The sequence below is a fragment of the Frankliniella occidentalis genome, unplaced genomic scaffold (assembly GCF_000697945.3).
Source record: "Frankliniella occidentalis isolate FOCC.00 unplaced genomic scaffold, Focc_3.1 Scaffold19, whole genome shotgun sequence".
Taxonomy (NCBI): domain Eukaryota; kingdom Metazoa; phylum Arthropoda; class Insecta; order Thysanoptera; family Thripidae; genus Frankliniella; species Frankliniella occidentalis.
This window is the reverse complement of record NW_026267149.1, coordinates 2,522,089-2,541,127: the sequence shown is the minus strand read 5'-3', so window position 1 is coordinate 2,541,127 and position 19,039 is coordinate 2,522,089. Positions and strand designations below refer to the sequence as shown.

The 19,039-nt window shown below is 43.6% G+C and overlaps 3 protein-coding genes across 5 annotated transcripts; 1 reads left to right on the top strand and 2 right to left on the bottom strand.

The window, feature by feature from the left end:
• On the bottom strand, nt 1–9,867 carry LOC113202814 (kinetochore-associated protein 1). Its single transcript, XM_026417230.2, has 37 exons — nt 9,249–9,867; nt 8,925–9,169; nt 8,728–8,835; nt 8,526–8,649; nt 8,275–8,450; nt 7,989–8,188; nt 7,673–7,835; nt 7,381–7,579; nt 7,176–7,286; nt 6,890–7,054; nt 6,585–6,805; nt 6,292–6,511; nt 6,076–6,213; nt 5,898–5,993; nt 5,617–5,811; nt 5,383–5,507; nt 5,016–5,289; nt 4,845–4,941; nt 4,601–4,760; nt 4,335–4,516; nt 4,015–4,227; nt 3,818–3,945; nt 3,578–3,741; nt 3,343–3,500; nt 3,000–3,200; nt 2,794–2,906; nt 2,589–2,710; nt 2,288–2,516; nt 2,034–2,193; nt 1,708–1,965; nt 1,393–1,612; nt 1,125–1,301; nt 814–1,045; nt 587–698; nt 310–497; nt 142–225; nt 1–57 (listed from the first exon to the last, which is right to left on the bottom strand). Exons 1-37 carry the CDS (start codon nt 9,378–9,380, stop codon nt 25–27), a joined length of 6,123 nt encoding a protein of 2,040 aa, XP_026273015.1. The 5' UTR covers nt 9,381–9,867; the 3' UTR covers nt 1–24.
• Nucleotides 9,868–10,006: 139 nt separating this feature from the next.
• Nucleotides 10,007–15,775, top strand: LOC113202815 (sterol regulatory element-binding protein 1). Of its 2 annotated transcripts, none has more exons than XM_026417231.2 (14): nt 10,007–10,184; nt 10,563–11,269; nt 11,342–11,507; nt 11,583–11,788; nt 11,863–12,144; nt 12,225–12,441; nt 12,526–12,716; nt 12,793–13,250; nt 13,329–13,518; nt 13,593–13,842; nt 13,933–14,258; nt 14,352–14,543; nt 14,623–14,758; nt 14,857–15,775. In XM_026417231.2, exons 1-14 carry the CDS (start codon nt 10,061–10,063, stop codon nt 15,069–15,071), a joined length of 3,660 nt encoding a protein of 1,219 aa, XP_026273016.1. In that variant the 5' UTR covers nt 10,007–10,060; the 3' UTR covers nt 15,072–15,775. The 2 variants fall into 2 exon arrangements, with proteins under 2 accessions (XP_026273016.1, XP_026273017.1); XM_026417232.2 differs by lacking the exon at nt 10,007–10,184 and adding an exon at nt 10,191–10,387.
• On the bottom strand, nt 15,663–19,037 carry LOC113202816 (tryptophan 2,3-dioxygenase). 2 transcript variants are annotated; one of them, XM_026417233.2, is made up of 8 exons: nt 18,896–19,037; nt 17,583–17,740; nt 17,227–17,297; nt 17,086–17,151; nt 16,863–17,000; nt 16,301–16,772; nt 16,111–16,204; nt 15,663–16,032 (listed from the first exon to the last, which is right to left on the bottom strand). In XM_026417233.2, exons 1-8 carry the CDS (start codon nt 18,919–18,921, stop codon nt 15,852–15,854), a joined length of 1,206 nt encoding a protein of 401 aa, XP_026273018.1. In that variant the 5' UTR covers nt 18,922–19,037; the 3' UTR covers nt 15,663–15,851. The 2 variants fall into 2 exon arrangements, with proteins under 2 accessions (XP_026273018.1, XP_026273019.1); XM_026417234.2 differs by having other exon boundaries at nt 17,583–17,737; nt 18,896–19,012.
• Between the last annotated feature and the right edge of the window lie 2 nt (nt 19,038–19,039).

The window sequence follows — 19,039 nt, the reverse complement described above, 5'->3', positions numbered from 1 at the left end:
GCATATCACATGGGTTAGGAGCCCTTAATTGCTATCTCCAGAAAATATACTGAGCACCTAGAAGTTAGAGAAATGAGTTAGATTTCAGGGTTTTCTAAAATACATACACTGATAAAAATATTGCGCTAAAGTGTAACTTACCTTGCTTATATTGATGCATCTCTCGGCGGTTATCGTTTTTACATCACTCAACAAATCATCCAACTTCCTTGATGATAATATTTTCTGCATGAAAAGTAAAAGGATATTTTTGGTTTTCTATCTAACAACTCAACAATTTAGGACAAATTTTGAAAAGCTAGGACATACCTCTTGGAACTTAATAATAAGAGATTTTTCTACATATGGAAGAAGTAGTGCAGAGATTTCTGGTCTTCCATTAGCCAAGCAAAACTCTATAGCACCTGCCACATCAATGTGTTTCATTATAGGACATGTAGGAAATAGAGTGAGAGCACCAAGCATTGCTGACTCCTTATCATCAGAATTGAAGTTTGCTGAAGCAATTTTAAAATCACAATTAATACATTTTGACATTTGTATTCAGCTTGATGAATCATATGACTTCTGATGCATGTATACATACAATTAGAGAAAGGAGAAGTTAGCAACAAATTCCATGCACTTCTGAATGTGGGAAGGTTCCAGAGCTGGTACATCTCTGAAGTATAGGACAATGCTTGTTCTAATTCCTTCATCTAAATTGATACAAGATAATAAAGGATTATTAGAACATGAAGATTGAATGACTCACTGGACTAGAAATATAAGAATATATATTAAATAGAGATTTAAAGAAATACAAGGTATTACCATAGTGAGGTCAATCAATTGCTTCAGGATGGAATTCCAAAGAGTCATGTGAGCAATTTTGTAATCTACACAGAGATGAACAAGTAGACCTATTGCTCGAGGACTTTGCAATTGGGTTCGTAGTATTAAATTGGCTAATTCTTTTTTATCACAAGATTCAAAACCAGCTTCTGAATATGTCAAACCAAGTATCTCCAAGTCTCTCAAATAAGCCAATGTGCGATATTTTTCTCTTAAAATAAGAAAGTTAAAAATAATTCAACATCAATTTCAGTCAGATAGAAATAAATGCTAAAATAGCATGCACTTACCGGATGCTCGCAATGGGTCTTCCTGCAAGCTCCTCCAAAGTTTCATCATCAGTCAACATGCACAAACATTGCATGGCTCTCAAACGCATACCAACACAAGACTCTCCATTGAATACAGTGCTTATCAAGAACAATGCCCATTCTTGTACATCTCCATGTTCCATCACATACCGGGCTCTGTAAGTGGAGATCACATTTTTGTCAGATATGAAATGGCAGTGGGAAATATTTACACATACACTTGCCAAATAAGAAAACTTAAAATTACCTTAAAATGGTATCATCAGCACCATAAAGATTTGAAAAAGAACTCCTTTCTTGTTCCTTCTTTCTTGGGAGATTCATGCCCCTAAAGCAGTCTTCATCTAATGAAGTATTGCAATCCATGACAAGATCAGGTTGGAGCCATTCTGTCACCAAAGTCATGTGTAATGTTTTTAAACAGATTTTGTGCACATTACTTATCTCTTCAACTGCAGCATTAATATCTGAAATATAAATAAAGACCATCAGAAACAAAAGAGCCATGAAAAAAAAAAAATGGATTAATGAAGATTAGATTGGTAAGTACAAATTGCATTACCAAGAGAGTGGGATGCAGTGCCTCTACATAATTCAAGAATAGTTGGATGCTGATATAGAGCATTAATAAGCTCAGTTGGATTTTGTGCAAGTTGTAAATAACATGGTTGACCAAGGCCATATTGATGTAATGTTTGTAAAGTTGCAAGGTGAAAGAACTTCTTTTCAATTTTCATTTTATACTCTGTCTCCTTTGTCTTATTATAAACTATTTCAGAATATTGTAAGCAAAGGTTTGCAGCCGCAACTTGATCTAAGCCTGAAAGCATTTGATTGACAATTAGTTCAAGCTAAGAGAACAAAGCAAATACAGTTGAAGCAACAAACCTGCAGGAATCTTATTCATGAAGAAATATAGTGTGGCAGCTGCTTGCTCAACATCATCCATTTCTGCCACACAAGATGCAATTGATTCAAAGAGAGCTTCATTTTTATAGGATCCACACCATTCCATATTATTTTGATAACCACTGAAGTCCTCTGTCACCTAAACATTTTTAAAAGTCAGCATGAGCTTACTACCATAACTATATTTTTAACATACACTGTAAATTGATATCAAAAAACCTCTGACAACTTACTGTTTGATGCACTGCTATTGTACATATCTTATCTTTGGGTATATCCAATGCTGCAGCAATGGACAACCAACTTTTGTAAGTGCTTAAATTTATTTCATGTCTAGCCACCAGCAAGGGTGAATCAACAAGTCGCCGATTAAAGGGTAAACGGAATTCAGACATCTGAGGAAGACCAAATGAAGATGGAAAAACCTCCGACCAAAATTCTTCCTCTGCTTGGTCTGGTGCTCTGTAATAGGTACAGAATGTGAGAGATATGCAGAATTTAATGACAAACAATTGTTGCGTACAATAATCTTACTTGACCCTGCGATATTTCTTCAGGAATGTTGTAATTAATCTTTTGTTATTTTGATTGTCAACACCATGTCGTTCCAAAATCTCTAGAATTACAATAAAGACCTCATGATGGTAGAAATTAACCTATTTGAATGAGAAAGCAGAATTGAAATAATTGAGGATAAATAATAAGTCCAATCCAATTACAAAAAGGAAAAAACATTTACCCGTTCCCAAGTGGATACAAGAGTGTTGCAGAGGACATTTTTGTTTCTAATCTTCTTTTGGATATCCCAACATTGATCTAGCAATTGCTGTTGTGTATTGCGTTCAATGATTTCTGCAAACATGTGTAATATAAATACAATATATTATTTTACTCTAATAATGAAAGATATCTATAATGTTATGAAAAGAACACAAATCTAATCACCCTTTGTTCCATCGGGATTGATAGAGATAAGGGGGTTTGGATCCCAGGACAATAAAACTGCACAAAGATGCTGCAGAAGCACTTCCTGGAAATCAAGCTGGTAGTCTAAACATAAAGTTTGAAGTAGTGAAGAATTAACTTTTTTGGATCCAATAAGCTTTTGAAGAACGGTTTCAGGATCAGATTTCCCTCGAAGCAGTTCTGAGAAAAAAGAAACAGCAGGTACTTTTAAACTTGAATGAAACAAGACTGTAAAACCCTGATTACATAATTGATCATTGCTAAATATGGCAGAGTATTTTATTATTACTGAAATACAATTAAATTTATTGGTGAACCATACCTTTTGCTGGTATTCCTAGCTCAGAGAGTCGTAAGCCCCATGTGCTTTGAACTGACATAAGCTTAAAATATGAATGCACATCTTGTGTCTTCCATATATTTGTGACAATAGATCCAAGACACGACAAGGCTTTCTGCCTTTGAAAATCAATCTGTGTGCTGAGAGATTATGCTTTACTTTAGGCCTAATGTTAATGGATCAGAAGACACAATAAGACTGTATCATAGAAAAATACCTTGAACACATTTTTAGGAGATATTCCACAGCCCTAGACTGACCCATGTGTGATAACAGACTGAGACTAAGATGTTTGTCCAACTGTCGAGCACCTGCAACTTTGGAAAGTAGCACTTCATTGGTTTTCAACATCGCAGTACCTAAGGGAGAATCCGATTTGTTCTGGAAGAGGAAGAAGTATTTAATATCATCGTCATCTTGAGAAGTGCATAACAAGAAAAAAAAAGCATGTACTTACTCGCCAGAAGGGCATACGCATTACGGTGTGAATTAGACAGAGAATTACAGTGAGAGCAACATCATGCTGTTCATTTTGAAGTTTTACGGTAGAACTGTTTAATTCAGACAAGAAGTCTGTTTCATTATCTGTAATGATAAAGTTGTTTTACACTCTTATTGATTATTATAATTTAAGTGAAAGAACTGTCAACTCACCTTTGTTTTGATGGAAATTGAACGCAGCAAACAGGAAATCATGTAAATAAGAACCACTCAGGAATCCTGCCATGCCAGGGTCCTTATATAAGGGAGTAAAGCGCCAGTTTAGGAGAGAATCCTTCTGCCAAATAGCAGACATATCATGCTGTCCTGACACAAAATTCCAGACTCGTGCCCAACCAAAAGTCTGTATGGCTTCGTTTATATGCTCTGTTAAAAGAATTTAATTTAAATGCCGGTAGACTGGATTCCTTCATAATGTAAAACTCAACCCATATTGTAACTTAACAAATCATAACATTTAAGTTGCACTATACCTTGCTCACAATAGCTACAAACTGCAGAGGCTATATGATACACAGCTGCAGAGGCATCTTGTACAATTTGGATGGTACCTTCTTTTCCACAGTTGGGTAAAACTTTTTTTAGAAATAAGTGAGGAATTTTCATCAACCTCTTATAGACATCACTAGTTAAACAATTTAAATCATCGAAGGCTCTGTAAAATTTTATTAGAACATCATTTAACAAAGTTTTGAAAACCTCAAATTGTGCTTTACCATGAAACTTATTCTCAACTTACCCAGCAATAAAGGTAGCAAGTTCCAAGTCAGACATTTCTAAAGCTTGCTCAACTACTTCCACCAAAGCAACAATAGGAGGAAGCATGAGAAGTCTGGCGGCATGCATTGACTGATAATAAAGGTTGATGGACCTCTGTCTTGGCTTTTCGTTTTCAGTAACTGTTGGGTATAAATTACATTTAAAAATAAATAAATCGTGATTTCCTATTTAGGGGATTCATGGTAAACCATTGAAAATCTTACCCTCAATCAATAATTCAGTTACAATATCTTTTAAAACCTTTTGGCGACATGGAACACTGCTCATTTCTTCAAGAGTCAAAAACTTCCTGAAGACTTTCTGCATGACAAGAAATTTCAATAGTACGAAAAATGAACAGAATGGACAAGCCAAAAGATCAGAAGAAGACCAACCTTCAAACGAAAACGATTTTTCAATTCTTCTAAGGAGAGAGGTAAGTCCTTTGGGTTGTGTAGGTCCTCAATGTGAGTTAGTCCAGGAGGGTTTGAAGATCTTGCAGTTTCATGGCAAACAGCCACAGCAGAAATGAATTCAAGTTTCTGTTCCGAATCACAAACCCCATCCAAGTCCAAATTGGTGGACAATGTGCGTATTAGGAGGGGGCAAATCTGCACTATCATGTCATTCGGCACTTTCTGTAATACCTCAAGGGCTTTAGCTGTCAACCTAGAAATTTAATCAAGAATTTTAATTGACTGAGGACAAAATACCAAAAAACAACAACAACAAAAACAGAAATTAACATAAACAGTTACATACCCCATATAGAACAGATGCATAATTACAGTAACATAGTCGTCTACAGACTTTTGAGAAAGTTCAGCTATATCACTAAGCATATCAGGATGATTCTGCTTCACTATATATTTTAACAACACCTTTTTCTGCAACAATTATAAAAGTCATTTGAAAACACAGCCTTATTAAATGCAAAAGTGAGGAAAAAAAAAACAAAAAAAAAACAAAAAACAACCCAAAACAGCTCAAACTTACATTAATTTTGTTAATGTGTGTCTTTAAATCATATTTCTTAAGTATGAGATTTGTTACAATTTGTTTCTGTTTTTCACGGATGAGTGATGACAAAGGGTGCTTTAATTTGAGCCCCTCTTCAGCAAGGTTGGATATGAGTGGACTCCATGGCACAGGAGCTGCTTCGAGAGAAGCATTAATGCATTGAAGTCGAGTCTACAAGGAAAAATATTGAAAGACAGTCAAGATTTACTTTAAGTGTGTAGAAGAAACAACAATTGAGTAATATATTAACTTCCTACTTTGTAATTAGTTATGTGAGGAATTAGAGTGGCAATTCTTAGTTCCCAAGGGGCTTCATCCCAATTCCACCAACCATCAGAACTTTGTAAAACACACTGAAAAATAAAATGAATTGATCATGGGGTCTTTGATTTCAGAGCCCAAATGGTTCGATCAAAAGAAATGATTTCAAGTTACCATAATGTAGGTAGAAATAATATCATCTCCATCTAGCCTGTGATCCAACACATAACCATTAAAATATCCAGTAACAAATGCTGAAATCGAACTCACATCAATGTAATCCAAAAGCAATACAGCTACATCTGAAGGAGACTGGAAAAAAAGGGAATTTCAGTACAACTGATACCTGTAATCAACTTTGTCATACAGATAGATAAAATAGGCACATACCTGGCTGTACTCTTCAAGTGTAATGAAGATGTAGTATTTAGAGCGCAGGGAATATAAATCAGTGAGAGCACAGCGAAGGACAACAAGAGGTCTTAGAGGAGATGCTTCCAAGCCCACGAAAGGGCTGCCAAAGTTTTGAGAGGACATGAGCTTTAATGTCCTATCTGCATAATCAAGCCCTATTTTGGGCCATTCCCGTGGATGAGACCGTTCTAAATCACTAGGAAAACAAAAATCATAGATAAACAGAAGTTACCATAACACAATTTTACTTAACAAAAGGTATCACTCACGAAATCTTCTGAAGAATCCATGTTACTATCTCTGAAAGGGCATTTGGTTGTGCTTCCAAGAGGGAAGGTAATAATTGTGCAAGCCATTCCAAAATTTTATCAAGGGCCACCCAAGATGGGATTTCTTCCAGAAGGCAATGGATTAAGTATTCATCTTGAAGGAAACTTTTGAATGAGGACTTATGTCTACACCATATGACTGATGCCTCTGACAGTGCTCCCTAAGCAGAACAATTTTTTATATTATGAGGGAAGCAGTTAAGTAAGAAGTTTTGTCAAAAGCACTAACTAGGAAAAAATGTTACCTCTTTCACACATTTCTGCAGATTGCGCAGTAAATCAGCACGACTAAAATCAAGCCATTCCTCTACATTCCAGGACGTTTTCAGAAGATTTAAAGTCTCTAAGCGAAGCATTGAGCCACACACACTAGCTGACCATTCAGAAACTTTACTTTCTAACTCAGGGTTCTAGAAATAAAAAGAAACATTTTAAAAGATACATGTAAGATTAGATTAGATTTTGTATATCTGGATCTTAAAAAATAGAAGAATGGCTGATGGAAGGAAACTCCTTAAGATATGCACTTACATTCACAAAAAATAACTCTAATCTCTTCTGTGCATATTCCAACAAGGTATGAGCAACAAGGTAGTTCGGAGGAACAGCACTAACACAACAATTGCTGACAAAATCCAAATCCTAAATGTAAGATAAAAAAAATTAAAAAAATTAACAGTATAAATGATCAAGAAAGATGAAGTTTAAGACCGGTTAACTCCATGTGATAACTCACCTTAATTTTATCAAGTTCATTTAGAAGGGGTTTTAGCAGATCTTGGATTTCACCATCACTAGTATTCCGGCCCCATGGCTCCATTAGAGAAAGGAAGTTTTGAGCTCTAGCCATGTGAACAGGAGTCATATCCAAACCAAAATTAGTGGCAAGAGACTCAGCAGCCTCAAATTTTTTCCTAAACAAGAGACGCTCTAGCCTGTAAAGATTTGTGTGCATTAGAAAAAACTCGGTTGAAAATAAATGCAACTAGGTAGAGGTGCAGTAAATGTGAGTTCAATTATGAACAGACCTGAACATGGGAACAGTTTGTGTGGCTGATTTCAAAGAAATTGTCGAAGTCTGGTTTGATTTATCACATCCAAACTCAAGGAAAGGAATATCTTCCAAATCACAGCCAGTGCACATTAGAACCGATTTCTCCCCTACAGCTAGAGAAAACTTTTCACCAAAACCTGAAGGGATAGAATTTTATAATGGTCAATCACAATAAAAAGTTCAAAATGTTTGCAGAGGGTATACACTTGGATATCCAGCAGTTTGATAAACCAGACCAAAATTAGAATCTGTTGTATAATCAAACTAGATGACAAGTGTAGAACACAAACCTGGAAATGACATTAATGACAGATTGCTTTTTGCTTCGGCAGATGCAGTTAGAGCAATTATTGATGCTTCTGATGTACTGTTTCCCGTTAGCTGAAAATCAGAAATGGGTTTCCAGTTTTTCCATGTCAAATTTCTTGTCAGTAGAGTAAACGGGCATACACGGACAAGTTGACCAGTAGCATTCAGTGCAATAAAGAGGCTAAAAAATATTTAAATGTGGGGGATAAATATTAGGAATAATGATTGATAAAAGAAAAATAATGACTTAAAAGTGTGCACCATTACCGTTTATCACTTGTTGATCTAATTTGGAACAAAGTCGACGCAGATTGACGCTCCAACCACTTAATTTCAACTGCATCAGCACAAGAGCCCAGGCCTGTAGGCAATGTGGCAATGCCATTGCCTACAGCAAGTATTACAAGTTCATCATTCCACTTCAAGGTGGTAGCAGCACGAATCTAAACACACAAACAAGTGAGTCAGAGAGGCTAAAAAGAAACAAAAAACAGAAACATTTAAAAAATGAGACCAACTGGAGCAATTGAGGTGATCCCACTAAGATTTTCTAAAGATGTGTCTGCAAGTAATTCTTTCACTTTGGTTTCATCATCATTGGAAAGTGCCGTATGCAAAGAGGAAAAGGGAAAATTGGCTAAGCTGCAAAATAAATTACAAACATAAAATAATAAATTGGATCAGAAATACAAAATTTTACAGACAAAAACATTAACTTACTTTGCAACAAAGCCTGATGCACAGACTACTAAAACATCTTCGGCAAAGCTCTCATCAACAATAATTTTTACAAACATTTGACCACTTTTAGGTTGAGTTTGGACCTTCCTAGAGAATAAAATATACATGTACACCATATAAACAATTATTAAAAATGAAGAATTGAATTGGCGACAAGAAACAGAACGCAAACTAACTTGGCATAAACGGGCTGCCCCTCAGAAGGAATATGCAAACAGTGAATGAAACCATTGTTGAGCCCCACTATAAGAAAGTTTCCATCAATAGAATGAGCGAAGGTTTCAATTACTGAGTCGAATTCCATGTTAAACAATGCTGATGAACTTGATGCATCAGCAAACACTGTGATTGTTTTGCCGACACAAACACAAATTCCTCCATTGCAAATGTATCCAAAGTTGAGAAGTGGAATATCTGAAATCTGGTAAAATTTGAGGAGTCAGCAGCTGACAAATTGTTTATGATTACTAATGAAAGAAAACTAAACATGTAACACTAACCTCACTATCATTTTGAAAGGTAGCAGCAGTTGTGATTTCGTAAATGCAACCATCACTTTCAGCGTACGCTCGGGTTCCAAAATGAATAGTTTCATCCCCGGGATCGTAATCGTTTCGGATATTCCACTCCATAGTGGCCGACAGTGTCACAACTTGGTCACAAAGTTGACTGCTTTACGACTGCTAATGCGCTATTCTGTGCTGCTAGACCGCCACTTAAAAGCGAAACAATAACAATGTTGAGGTTTGTCGTGTTCGTGTTTGTTGACGGTGGAAATGGCGCGGAAACTGAAGCAGGGTGGCCCCCGAAAATTAAGTCTCTTTGATAGTGGTGGTGATTGGGAGTATGAAAGGTGTTTTCACTCCTAAGGGGCAGCTGAAACTGCATTTTCGGCACGCCAAAAAATTGCTCTTCCTCAGTCAAACATAGGAGTCTTGTTTAAACCGACGCAATTTCTTTTTAACGGGTAATTTCATAGAGATAAATGTCTCTTCCTGAGACGCATGCGATGTGTTGCCTCTAGTTCAAGAGCTAAGGTTCAAGTAGCGAAGAAGACACTCGTCGAAAGGTGCTCGTCGACTACGAGTTAATCACCAACTTAACTATTCGATTAGATAAGGAATCTTGATTGTGGGTAAAAAAGGCAGATAGAGATTTTATTTTCGTGGCATGACTGCTGATGAGACACTTGACGATCGCAGCAGACGACTCACCCACTCCAACCTGCTCCAACCGCGATGACGCAAAATCACCTCATTCGTTCCCAGCTTTCTGATTGGTTACTTGAATTTATGTGGGGATATTGCGTGCTATGGCTGACAGCGGCGACTCTGGAGGATGGCCTCCTCTCAAAGAAGAAATATCTGAAGTGAATGGGAGCTCTACCTTCGCCATGACTGACAGTTTTGGTATCAATGAGCTGGGAGGTTTTGACGGTAAAGATTGTCACTGTTGTTTTGACCGTGCATGGTTATGTGTACATTAGACTGGGGTCCTGGTGCGCATTACATGCTTGGAAATTTGTTTTGTTGATAAACACGGTGTTCATCGTGCAATTCGGTGTAGCGTTTATTACCAGAGTGGACTTAGCTAGAATTCTATCTGTAAATTATGTTCTGGTACGATGGATTTCAGACGGGTATGTACTGATTCTGTTGTCAAATGATTGTCCGCTTATAAATATTTGCAGAGCGCAATTGGCAACCCAGTCGTACCTTCAATCTATCCCTCTCCTTGCCCAGTTTGAATTTATGTTGTTACTGTACTGACCTAGAATCTGACAACTGATGCATTGTTATCATTTTCCTCCTTAGATTTCCTCTTCTCAGAAGATGGCCTACTCTCGGATCTGGCAGATCCTTTTGCTATGGAGGACGAAGCATTTGACTTTTTAAGTCTTCCTAACAATGTAGGCTATATGAATCAGCCGCAAAATGAACAAGCTCAGCTTAATCAAAATGCGCAGCAGTTTATGCTACATCAACAACCACAGCAGCAACCGCAGGCACTTCAACATCATCTTTCGCCACAGCCTCTTTCGCAACAGCCTCTCTCGCAACAGCCCCTTTCACAGCAGCCTCATCCTCAGCAGGCTCAACCACAACTGAGCAACTTATTGACATCTCACCCTGTTCAAAGAGCTGCTCAAAATTCACGATCTGCTGTCAACCTTAATGGAGTGGGAGCATCGGGAATTTCTGTCCTCTTACAACAAGGAGTTGTGGCTCCAATTGACAATAGTCCTATGGGCTTTTGTCCCTCTCAGGTGCTCCAGCCTGCTTTGACGACAAGCAGTTCATCTCAAATGCCCCTTCAAATGCAGCATCAGTTAAAGCCTCAGCAACATGTCATACAAACACAGGCTCAGCAACAGATCAAGAAGCAAATTTCACCAAAGCCTGGTCCTTTGAAAAAACAACCTATTTTACAACAAAAACCTGTAGCTCCAGCTACATCACAGCCAGGGCAGATAGTTTTACAAAGTGTCAGTCAACTATCGAGTGGTGAAAAAGTGCCACAGGTAAATTTAACTCTCTTTCTGCTATTTGTTTTAAATGATTTTTTTAATTCAAATGTGTGAACCATTATACAGGTTGTTGTTCAAGCTGCTCAGCTCATCAAAACTGATCCACTTGTATCTATACCAGCTACAACACTAATGTATACAACCTCAACTACATCAAGTGCAAATGGTTCTCAGCCATGTCAACCAGTCCACACCTTTGTTAATGCAGCTGGGGGAACTATACTTGCCACAGGTATCTAGTTATCCTTTTTTTTTGTGATTGTATTCTTTTCTCAGCTTGTTGTTACAGCCTCTTCCCTTTTTGTAGGCATTCCCCTTGTACTAGATACAGACAAAGTTGCCATCAATAGGTTACCATCAGTGTACCCCCCTCAGACAACCAACACTACTACGCAGCCCAAAGTTAAAGAGGTGAAACGCAGTGCACACAATGCCATTGAACGACGATACAGAACATCAATCAATGATAAGATAATAGAACTGAAAGATATGGTTGTGGGCACTGAATCTAAGGTAGGATTGACTGTTAATTGATGAATTATTTCTTAAAACCCAATTCTTTTGCTAATTCTTACTTCTCTTTGCAGTTGAATAAATCAGCAATTCTCAGAAAAGCTATTGACTATATCCGATTCTTGCAAAATCAAAATGCTCGCTTGAAAGCAGAAAATATGCAGATGAAGATGAATGCTCACAAGCATAACTTGAAAGACCTGTTGGCTCCAACCATTTTGCCAAGCAATGCCACATCACCTGGTGCTTTCACACCCCCTCACTCAGATATCTCCTCTCCTGAGCTTTCTCCCCCACATTCGCACTCTGATGCATCTCTTCCTCCCTCTCCTGATTACTTATCCAGGAAGAATGATGTAAGAACCCTTAAGTTTTATACCATCTGATGTACAACTACTTGACAATGTTTTAATGCTGCTGGTCTTTCATTTATCAGATCAAGGATGAAGATGATGATGATGATGACGCAATGAGTGGGTCAAGTGACAGAAGTCAGAGTGGGATGCTTGATACCACCAAAATGGCGATGTGCATGTTTATGCTCACAGTAGTGACCTTCAATCCTCTAGGGCTTGCTCTAGATGGTGCGAGGTCCTTCAGTTCCCAGGAGTCATATGGTAGAGGCAGAAGTATCCTCTCCAGTCATGATGACGGTAAGTTTTTGAACCTGATAGTATAGATCATTCAATAAAATCTTTCAGATGCTTGTAAACATGTTTTTTCTGTACCCTTGTTAGCTGACTCCAGCAGTTGGTTTGGGGGTAGCTGGTTTAGTCCTGCTGCCTTACTCCTGTGGATGAGCAACCTGTTGGTGCTGACAGCTTGTCTTGTTAAGTTACTTGCTCTCAGTGACCCAATCATTAGCACATCAAAAGCCTCTACAGCTTTTTGGCGTCACAGAAAGCAAGCGGAATTCAATCTGATTAAAGTAGGTATGCGTGATTTATTCGTCGGGTATCTTATAATGTACCACTGTTACTTATCAAGAGATTTTTTTTTCTCAGGGAGAAAACATTGCTGCTCAACAAGAACTACGGCGTGCTCTTCAAGCATTGGGGAGACCTCTTCCTGCTTCTCGCATTGAGTTGTGGAGCTGTGTAATTTGGCAAATTATTCGGCAGTGCTTGCATCGGTTGTGGATTGGGAGGTGGATTTCTCAGAATGGTCCCACGATTTTCTCAAGAGGTGGACACAGAGCTTCTGCTCAAAGCGCTCGAGAGTTAGCCCTTGTATACCATCGTTTACATCAGCTCCACTTGGTCTCTGCCGGCACCGCTAACGCTTTAGATGGAGGTGGTTTAGGCTCTGGCAGTATAAGTGGACTGGCTCTTGCACTCAGTGCTGTGAACTCAGGTGAAGCTGCCGGGCACTCCCTTTCCCACCACCAGCTGGCTGATATGTATGTTGCCTACGCTCTACGATTGAAAACCATTTTAGCCGCACCTCTTCAGTCTCTCTGCAGGTGGGTGCGCAGATGGTAACAGGAGGACTCTTCCACATCTATCTTACTCTTACACACACCCCTCCTTTGCCAATTTAGAGGATACCTGTCCCTGGCGAGGAGCCATGTCTTGCGGGCCACGGAGCCCGTTCCTGCTCGCCTGCAGTGGCTCCTCACGCCGTATGGCTGCCGCTTCCTCGTCAGCCAGCAGTGGAGCTACAGCCCCGCGCGCTCCTCCGCCTTCAGTATGCTGGGCTCGGCCGGAGATCCCCTCGCTTACGTGATGAGGGTGCGTGAACCACTTTTCTTTTCGAATCTACAACTTGACGCACTGCAGCATCTAAAAATTGCGTCCGCCCACAGGAGTACCGCGAGCACTTGCTGGAGAGGGCACTGCACACCCTGGTGTTGCCCGGTGGCCGGCTGGACGCCGGCGGCACTCCGACCAGCTCCTGCGACGGTGCCACGGAGGAGCCCGCGCGCCGTGCCCAGACCCCCGACGCGCTCACTTTCATCCAGCTGCTCCTGGAGAACTCGACCGCAATGGTGGACGGAGACACGGCTGCAGCTGCGGCCGCGGCCCTCCCCACCCGCAGCCAGCTGCAGGTGCCCTGTAAGTCGTCGAGTCCCGGACCGCCGAGTGTTGATGGCCGGGTGGAGTCTTCCATTAGTATTTTCACCACGACCCTCTCTGTCCCTACAGCATGCGAGGATGAACTCGCCCGTTGGTGGGCGGCCGTGGTGGGCGTGGCGGCGTACTGGCTCCTCGGCGAGGACGCTCACGCCGAGAGGCTGTACGCTCGCGTGGAGCTGCTCCCCGAGCAGTTGTCCACCCAGCCGGACCCCGTGGCCAGGGCGGTGCAGATGGCGTACCGTGCCCGGAGGACCGCGTCGGCCGTGCTCCGCGGCCACCTCAGCCCCGGCAACGGCGCGAGCCGCGAGGCGCAGCGGCTGTGCGACGCGGCCGGGCGCTACCTGGAGGACAGCCTGGCGTACTGGAGCTGCAAGCAGCCCAACAACCTGGTCTTGGTAAGCCGCCCGCCAGTCTACTCCGCTGGAACCCGGTGCCCGGCGCACCACGAGACGCTCGTTTACCGTTGGCCTTGCCCTTTTGTCGCGCAGATGGTGCAGTTGGTGGCGCTCGACTGGCTGCTGGAGACCCGCACGGCCCTGTGGGAGCAGGACAACCTGTCGGCAGCGCCGCACAGCCCTACAGGCGACTCGGCGCCCAGCCCCGTGCCCGTGGCGCCCGCCGTGCTGACCGGCTTCCAGCGGGACGTGTGCAGTCTGCGGCGACTCGCCCAGCAGCTCCCGGTGAGTGCGCGCCGTTGCAGCTGTTCGTTGTCACTCTTCGAGGGATACTCGTCATGACCCGCTCCCCTCTTGCCCACAGGCTGCTGTCCCGAGGGTGTTCGTGTCCGAGGCCACCGCCAGGCTGATGGCCGGAGCTGCCCCGGGCCGCACCCAGCAGCTCCTGGACCGCAGCCTGCGACACAGGACCCACCGCACCACGCCGCTCTGCGGCAAAGGTGAGTCACGGGGCGGACCGGCCCTGCCCCTGCGCCCCACTTAACTGGCCCCATCTGCTCTGGACAGTGTTTTCATTCGTTCTTTCTCCCCTTCGCAGACCGTGAGCAGAACGCGGGCGGTGAGCGCGAGCACGCCGCGGCGCTCTTCCTGGCCTGCAGGCACCTCCCCGCGCCGCTCCTGTCCTCGCCTGGCGAGCGCGCGGGCATGCTGGCCGAGGCGGCCAAGACGCTCGAGAGGATCGGCGATAAGAAGCGACTCGAGGAGTGCTATCAGCTGATGAAGAACCTGACCGCCACTGTAACCGCGGCCTGAGCCCGAGAGGTGGGAGGCAAGCTTTGCCACATTACTTTTAAGGTTTGCATCATTTTTATTAATGTGTAAAGATCCATGTGCGCATGGTCTTATGTGTTGAAATTATTAATTAGTTTGTTATCCAAATGGAAGTGAAGTTTCTTCCATGTTTTTATACCCGTAACTTGTCTAGAATATGTCATGGATCTACATTCCCTCCTCTTGCGTTTTATTTTAGTGGGAAGGGAAACAAGGCAAATTAATGTATGGAATTTTAAACCACATACTTAAATATTTCACTCGTTGTTTTATACAAAGCAAACAACTTGTGTATTTTTGTACAAATATTTTCTGCAGAGACTGCTAATGTGATGTATTTTAGAGTGATTGTTGTTCTGTAAGCTCCATCTATATTGGCCCAATGAACTTTGCAGTTTCCCATATCATTAATAAGTCTGATTGATCTGAATTAGTTTTTCTTTTCATTTTCGTTGTAATTCATTTTACATTTTAAAATGTACTTGTTGGCATTGGTTCTAGTGAATCAACTTTTCTGTCACAAGAAAGTATCTATTTGTGTTTTTGATAAGGAACTTTTGTTGCATGCTCTCATTTCCATTTCATTAGACCTTTTCATTTCATACTCTTTTAAGACAATTCTGTTATAATTTATTTTCTCTCTGTGAGGGAGTTGTTCATTAAACAACTTTTTGTTTAAAAAAAAATCTTGTCTGGTTATTCCTATCCAAATTATACTCCACTGTTTTGATTCATATTTATCTTCATATCTATTTCACCTCTTCAAATGGAGGCTTCCACTGAGCGTTCGAGGGAACTTTCATCCTCCTGTTTTTCTGATAATGGCTGGCCCCAGGAACCAGCTAGAGCAATCTTCATATGTGATGTAAGTGGTGGTATGTAGTCCCTCGGTATTAAGAATGTTGACAGATTGAAAAGGTCCAAAAATACCTTGTAGCGGTCGCTGGAGAAAAAAAATAGTATCATTAGAGTTTGACGTGGAATTCCTGCACGCCACCGAATTGGAGTTTAAATTGTCAACCTTAGAGTGGACCGCAGGTATTGGTAACCCGAAGATCCGCCGGTACCAAGTTGTGCAGAACCTATCATCCTCTGCACCATTATCACGTGATTATCTGTAACAACCAGAAATGGGTGCTGGTCCATACCCTCGACATTCCACAACGCTTGCAGCCAGCCGTCCCGGCCGCAGGACTCTACTATGTACTCACAGCGCCACTTGGTGATGAGCGAGTCGATGTCCATGAGCAGGGTGAGCAGCTGGTGCGGCTGGCTGAAGCGCGGCTCGTCCCGGTAGAAGGTGATCATGATGGCGCCCTGCAGCGCGCGGTACGAGAAGCGGCGCTCGCCGCGCTGCAGCAGCAGCTCGTGCGTGTCGGGCGAGAAGACGCTGTCGAACACCTCGCGCCGCTGCGCCACGTCGTTGAGCAGGAACTTGCGGCGCAAGTCCGTGTCCGCGGTCATGGCCGCGTCGTGCTGCTGCGCGAGCATCTGGTCCACGGCCTGGCGGTACTTGCCCCAGAAGTCGAAGCCCTCCGCCTCCAGCCCCGGGGTCCGCTCCAGCCAGCGCTGCACGAGCTGCGCCAGGCTCGGCTCCTCCTCCGACCGGGTGATGGCGTCCACGGCCGAGGGGTCGTCGCCGAACACGGCGCTGTACCGCTGGTTGAAGCGCACTCGCTGCTCCTGTTTAGAAAAGGAAAAACATTGTAATGTCAAGCTGGCAGCATATTTCGAAGGAGGGAAGCCCCCTCTCGTCGTCGCCCCCTCCCCTACCTGTTTCATTCCGAGCTTGTTTTCCAACAGCCTGAATTGCAGACTCTGGAAGCCCGACGCTGGGCACAGGTAGTTCCGGAAGTCCATAAAATCGAGGGGAGTCATAGTTTCGAGGATCATGACCTGGTCCACCAATAACTGCAAACCAAACGAGGGAGACCAACGTAAAGCTTCTGGAAATAGTGATTACATAGGAGAACTATCACACTAAAAACCTCTGTACCTTCAAAATAAGGACGATCCTGTGAAGACGTTTCAAAATCTCCAACGTCAGGGTCTCGTCTAACCCCTGTCAAAGATTATTGACAATTTAGTTCAGTTACAGCGATTTAAAAATAGGAGTCAACGCCGTCACGATCATTACCTTGCTACTGTTGAATAGAGCTCGCACCGAATCCAGCTCGAAAATTATTTGCTTAAACCATAGCTCGTAAGCTGTGTTGGGACAAAGAGATAATGAGACGAGTCAGAATCGTGTGATCGATCGCTTTTGACAGTGTACACACTGGAAATGCAAGTGTGTGAATGTCGCTCACCTGCAGGTGAGCGACATTCCATTCGTACACTTAGGGGGGTAAACGTGTGAATTTTCTAGGAAAAATTCACACCTTTAGCCCCCTAAGTGTACGAATGGAAGGAATGTCGCTCATCTGCAGGTGAGCGACATTCACACACTTGCATTTCCAGTGCACTGAAACGTATCGCCCGTCTCGCCCTCACCCTGGTGTGTGACGATGAAGAGGTGCTCGTCGTGCACCGCCCTGCCGTTCTGCTCGGACAGCATCCTCTGCGCGCTCAGCACGCGGTCCAGCATCAAGTACTCGCCGTAGATCATGCCCTCCTCGCCCACCTGCTGCTCGCCATCCTGGGCGTCCCTGCTGAGGAGAGAGGATTAGGAGGAGCGGTGTGAGGCTGGGGCGCCGACGACGACGACGGCAGGTGACGCTGCTAGGGACGGTGGGACATGGGCTGGGCCGGGCGGCTAGGGGCTAGGGCGCCTGGGAGGCGGGCCACCCTCGTGGAGCCGGCCGCACGCGCGCGGAGCGGGCGGCCCACCCTCCACCTGACGGGCGCACAGCCGAGCCCCTGCGCCTCCTCGGCCAGGCCCCGGCCGGGCCGCGCGGTGTAATGCGCACTCTCGCTATTCCACACGAGGCGAAGATAGAGAAAGGGGGCTCCGTAGCAAAAGTCATCGTGTGATACGCTCCGCGGCGGGCGGGGCCTCTCCCGGGGGCGGGGCCCGCGGGGGCGGGGCGTCTCTCACTCAGCCACAGCCCACAGGCCGCCCCCCGTCCGATGCAAGTGATCCGCTCAATCGTGCAAACGAGATAAAGTGCGAGAATAAAAGGCGGCGGGGGACGCGGAAGATAAACCGAACCACAACAAGCGCCAGCCCCCGGGCCGCCGCCAGGCCCGGTCCCGCGAGTCGTGTCCGTTGCGTGCGTGCGCCGTATAGGCCTAGCGGGGCCTAGGCTCGGCCAGCCCAGGCGCTCGAACGAGAAGCACAAGAAATGTCGCCCGGGAGGGTGTGCCGTGTGCCACGGTGTGCCACACGGTGTGTCGTCGCAGCCGCACGGGATTCGGACGGCTGTCGCGGGGAGGGGCCGGATAGGCCGCGGCCGAGAAATGGAAAAGAGAAGGGGGAAAATCACCACACGATTCGAAGTTTTCCTTCCACTTCATATAAATCACGAATCCCGCGACAAAAGAAAGGCCTCTATCATGAATACGATTGAGGAGATTATTCCGAAACATGTTGGGGAGGAAGCATCTGTAGGTGACCTTTCAGATTCGTCAATAACACATTCGGGTCAGGGTTTCAAGGTTTTCCAGATAAGTTTGCGGTAGTACCGAAAATGATATTTCCTCTGGTTAACGCCGTGGCAGCCACCAAATTTGTTTGCATCAAATTTGTAACTTGTAAGTTAATAACAGAAAAATCCCGCTTAGGCTACACTTTTATTTTCTTCCGATATAGAGAAGGGAAAGGGCGTGTTGTCACCGGCTTGTCCTGTATCGGGATTATCTCTTACCTCTTGTTGCTGTATATACACGACATTTTGGTGCGCTGCCGGTCCCGTTGCGAGCGCCCCCTTAGCCTGCACTGCACTGAATGCCAAAGCTTTGCATCCCAGCCAGTCCCTTCCCCGACCGGCTGACCACTGGTCTATACCCCG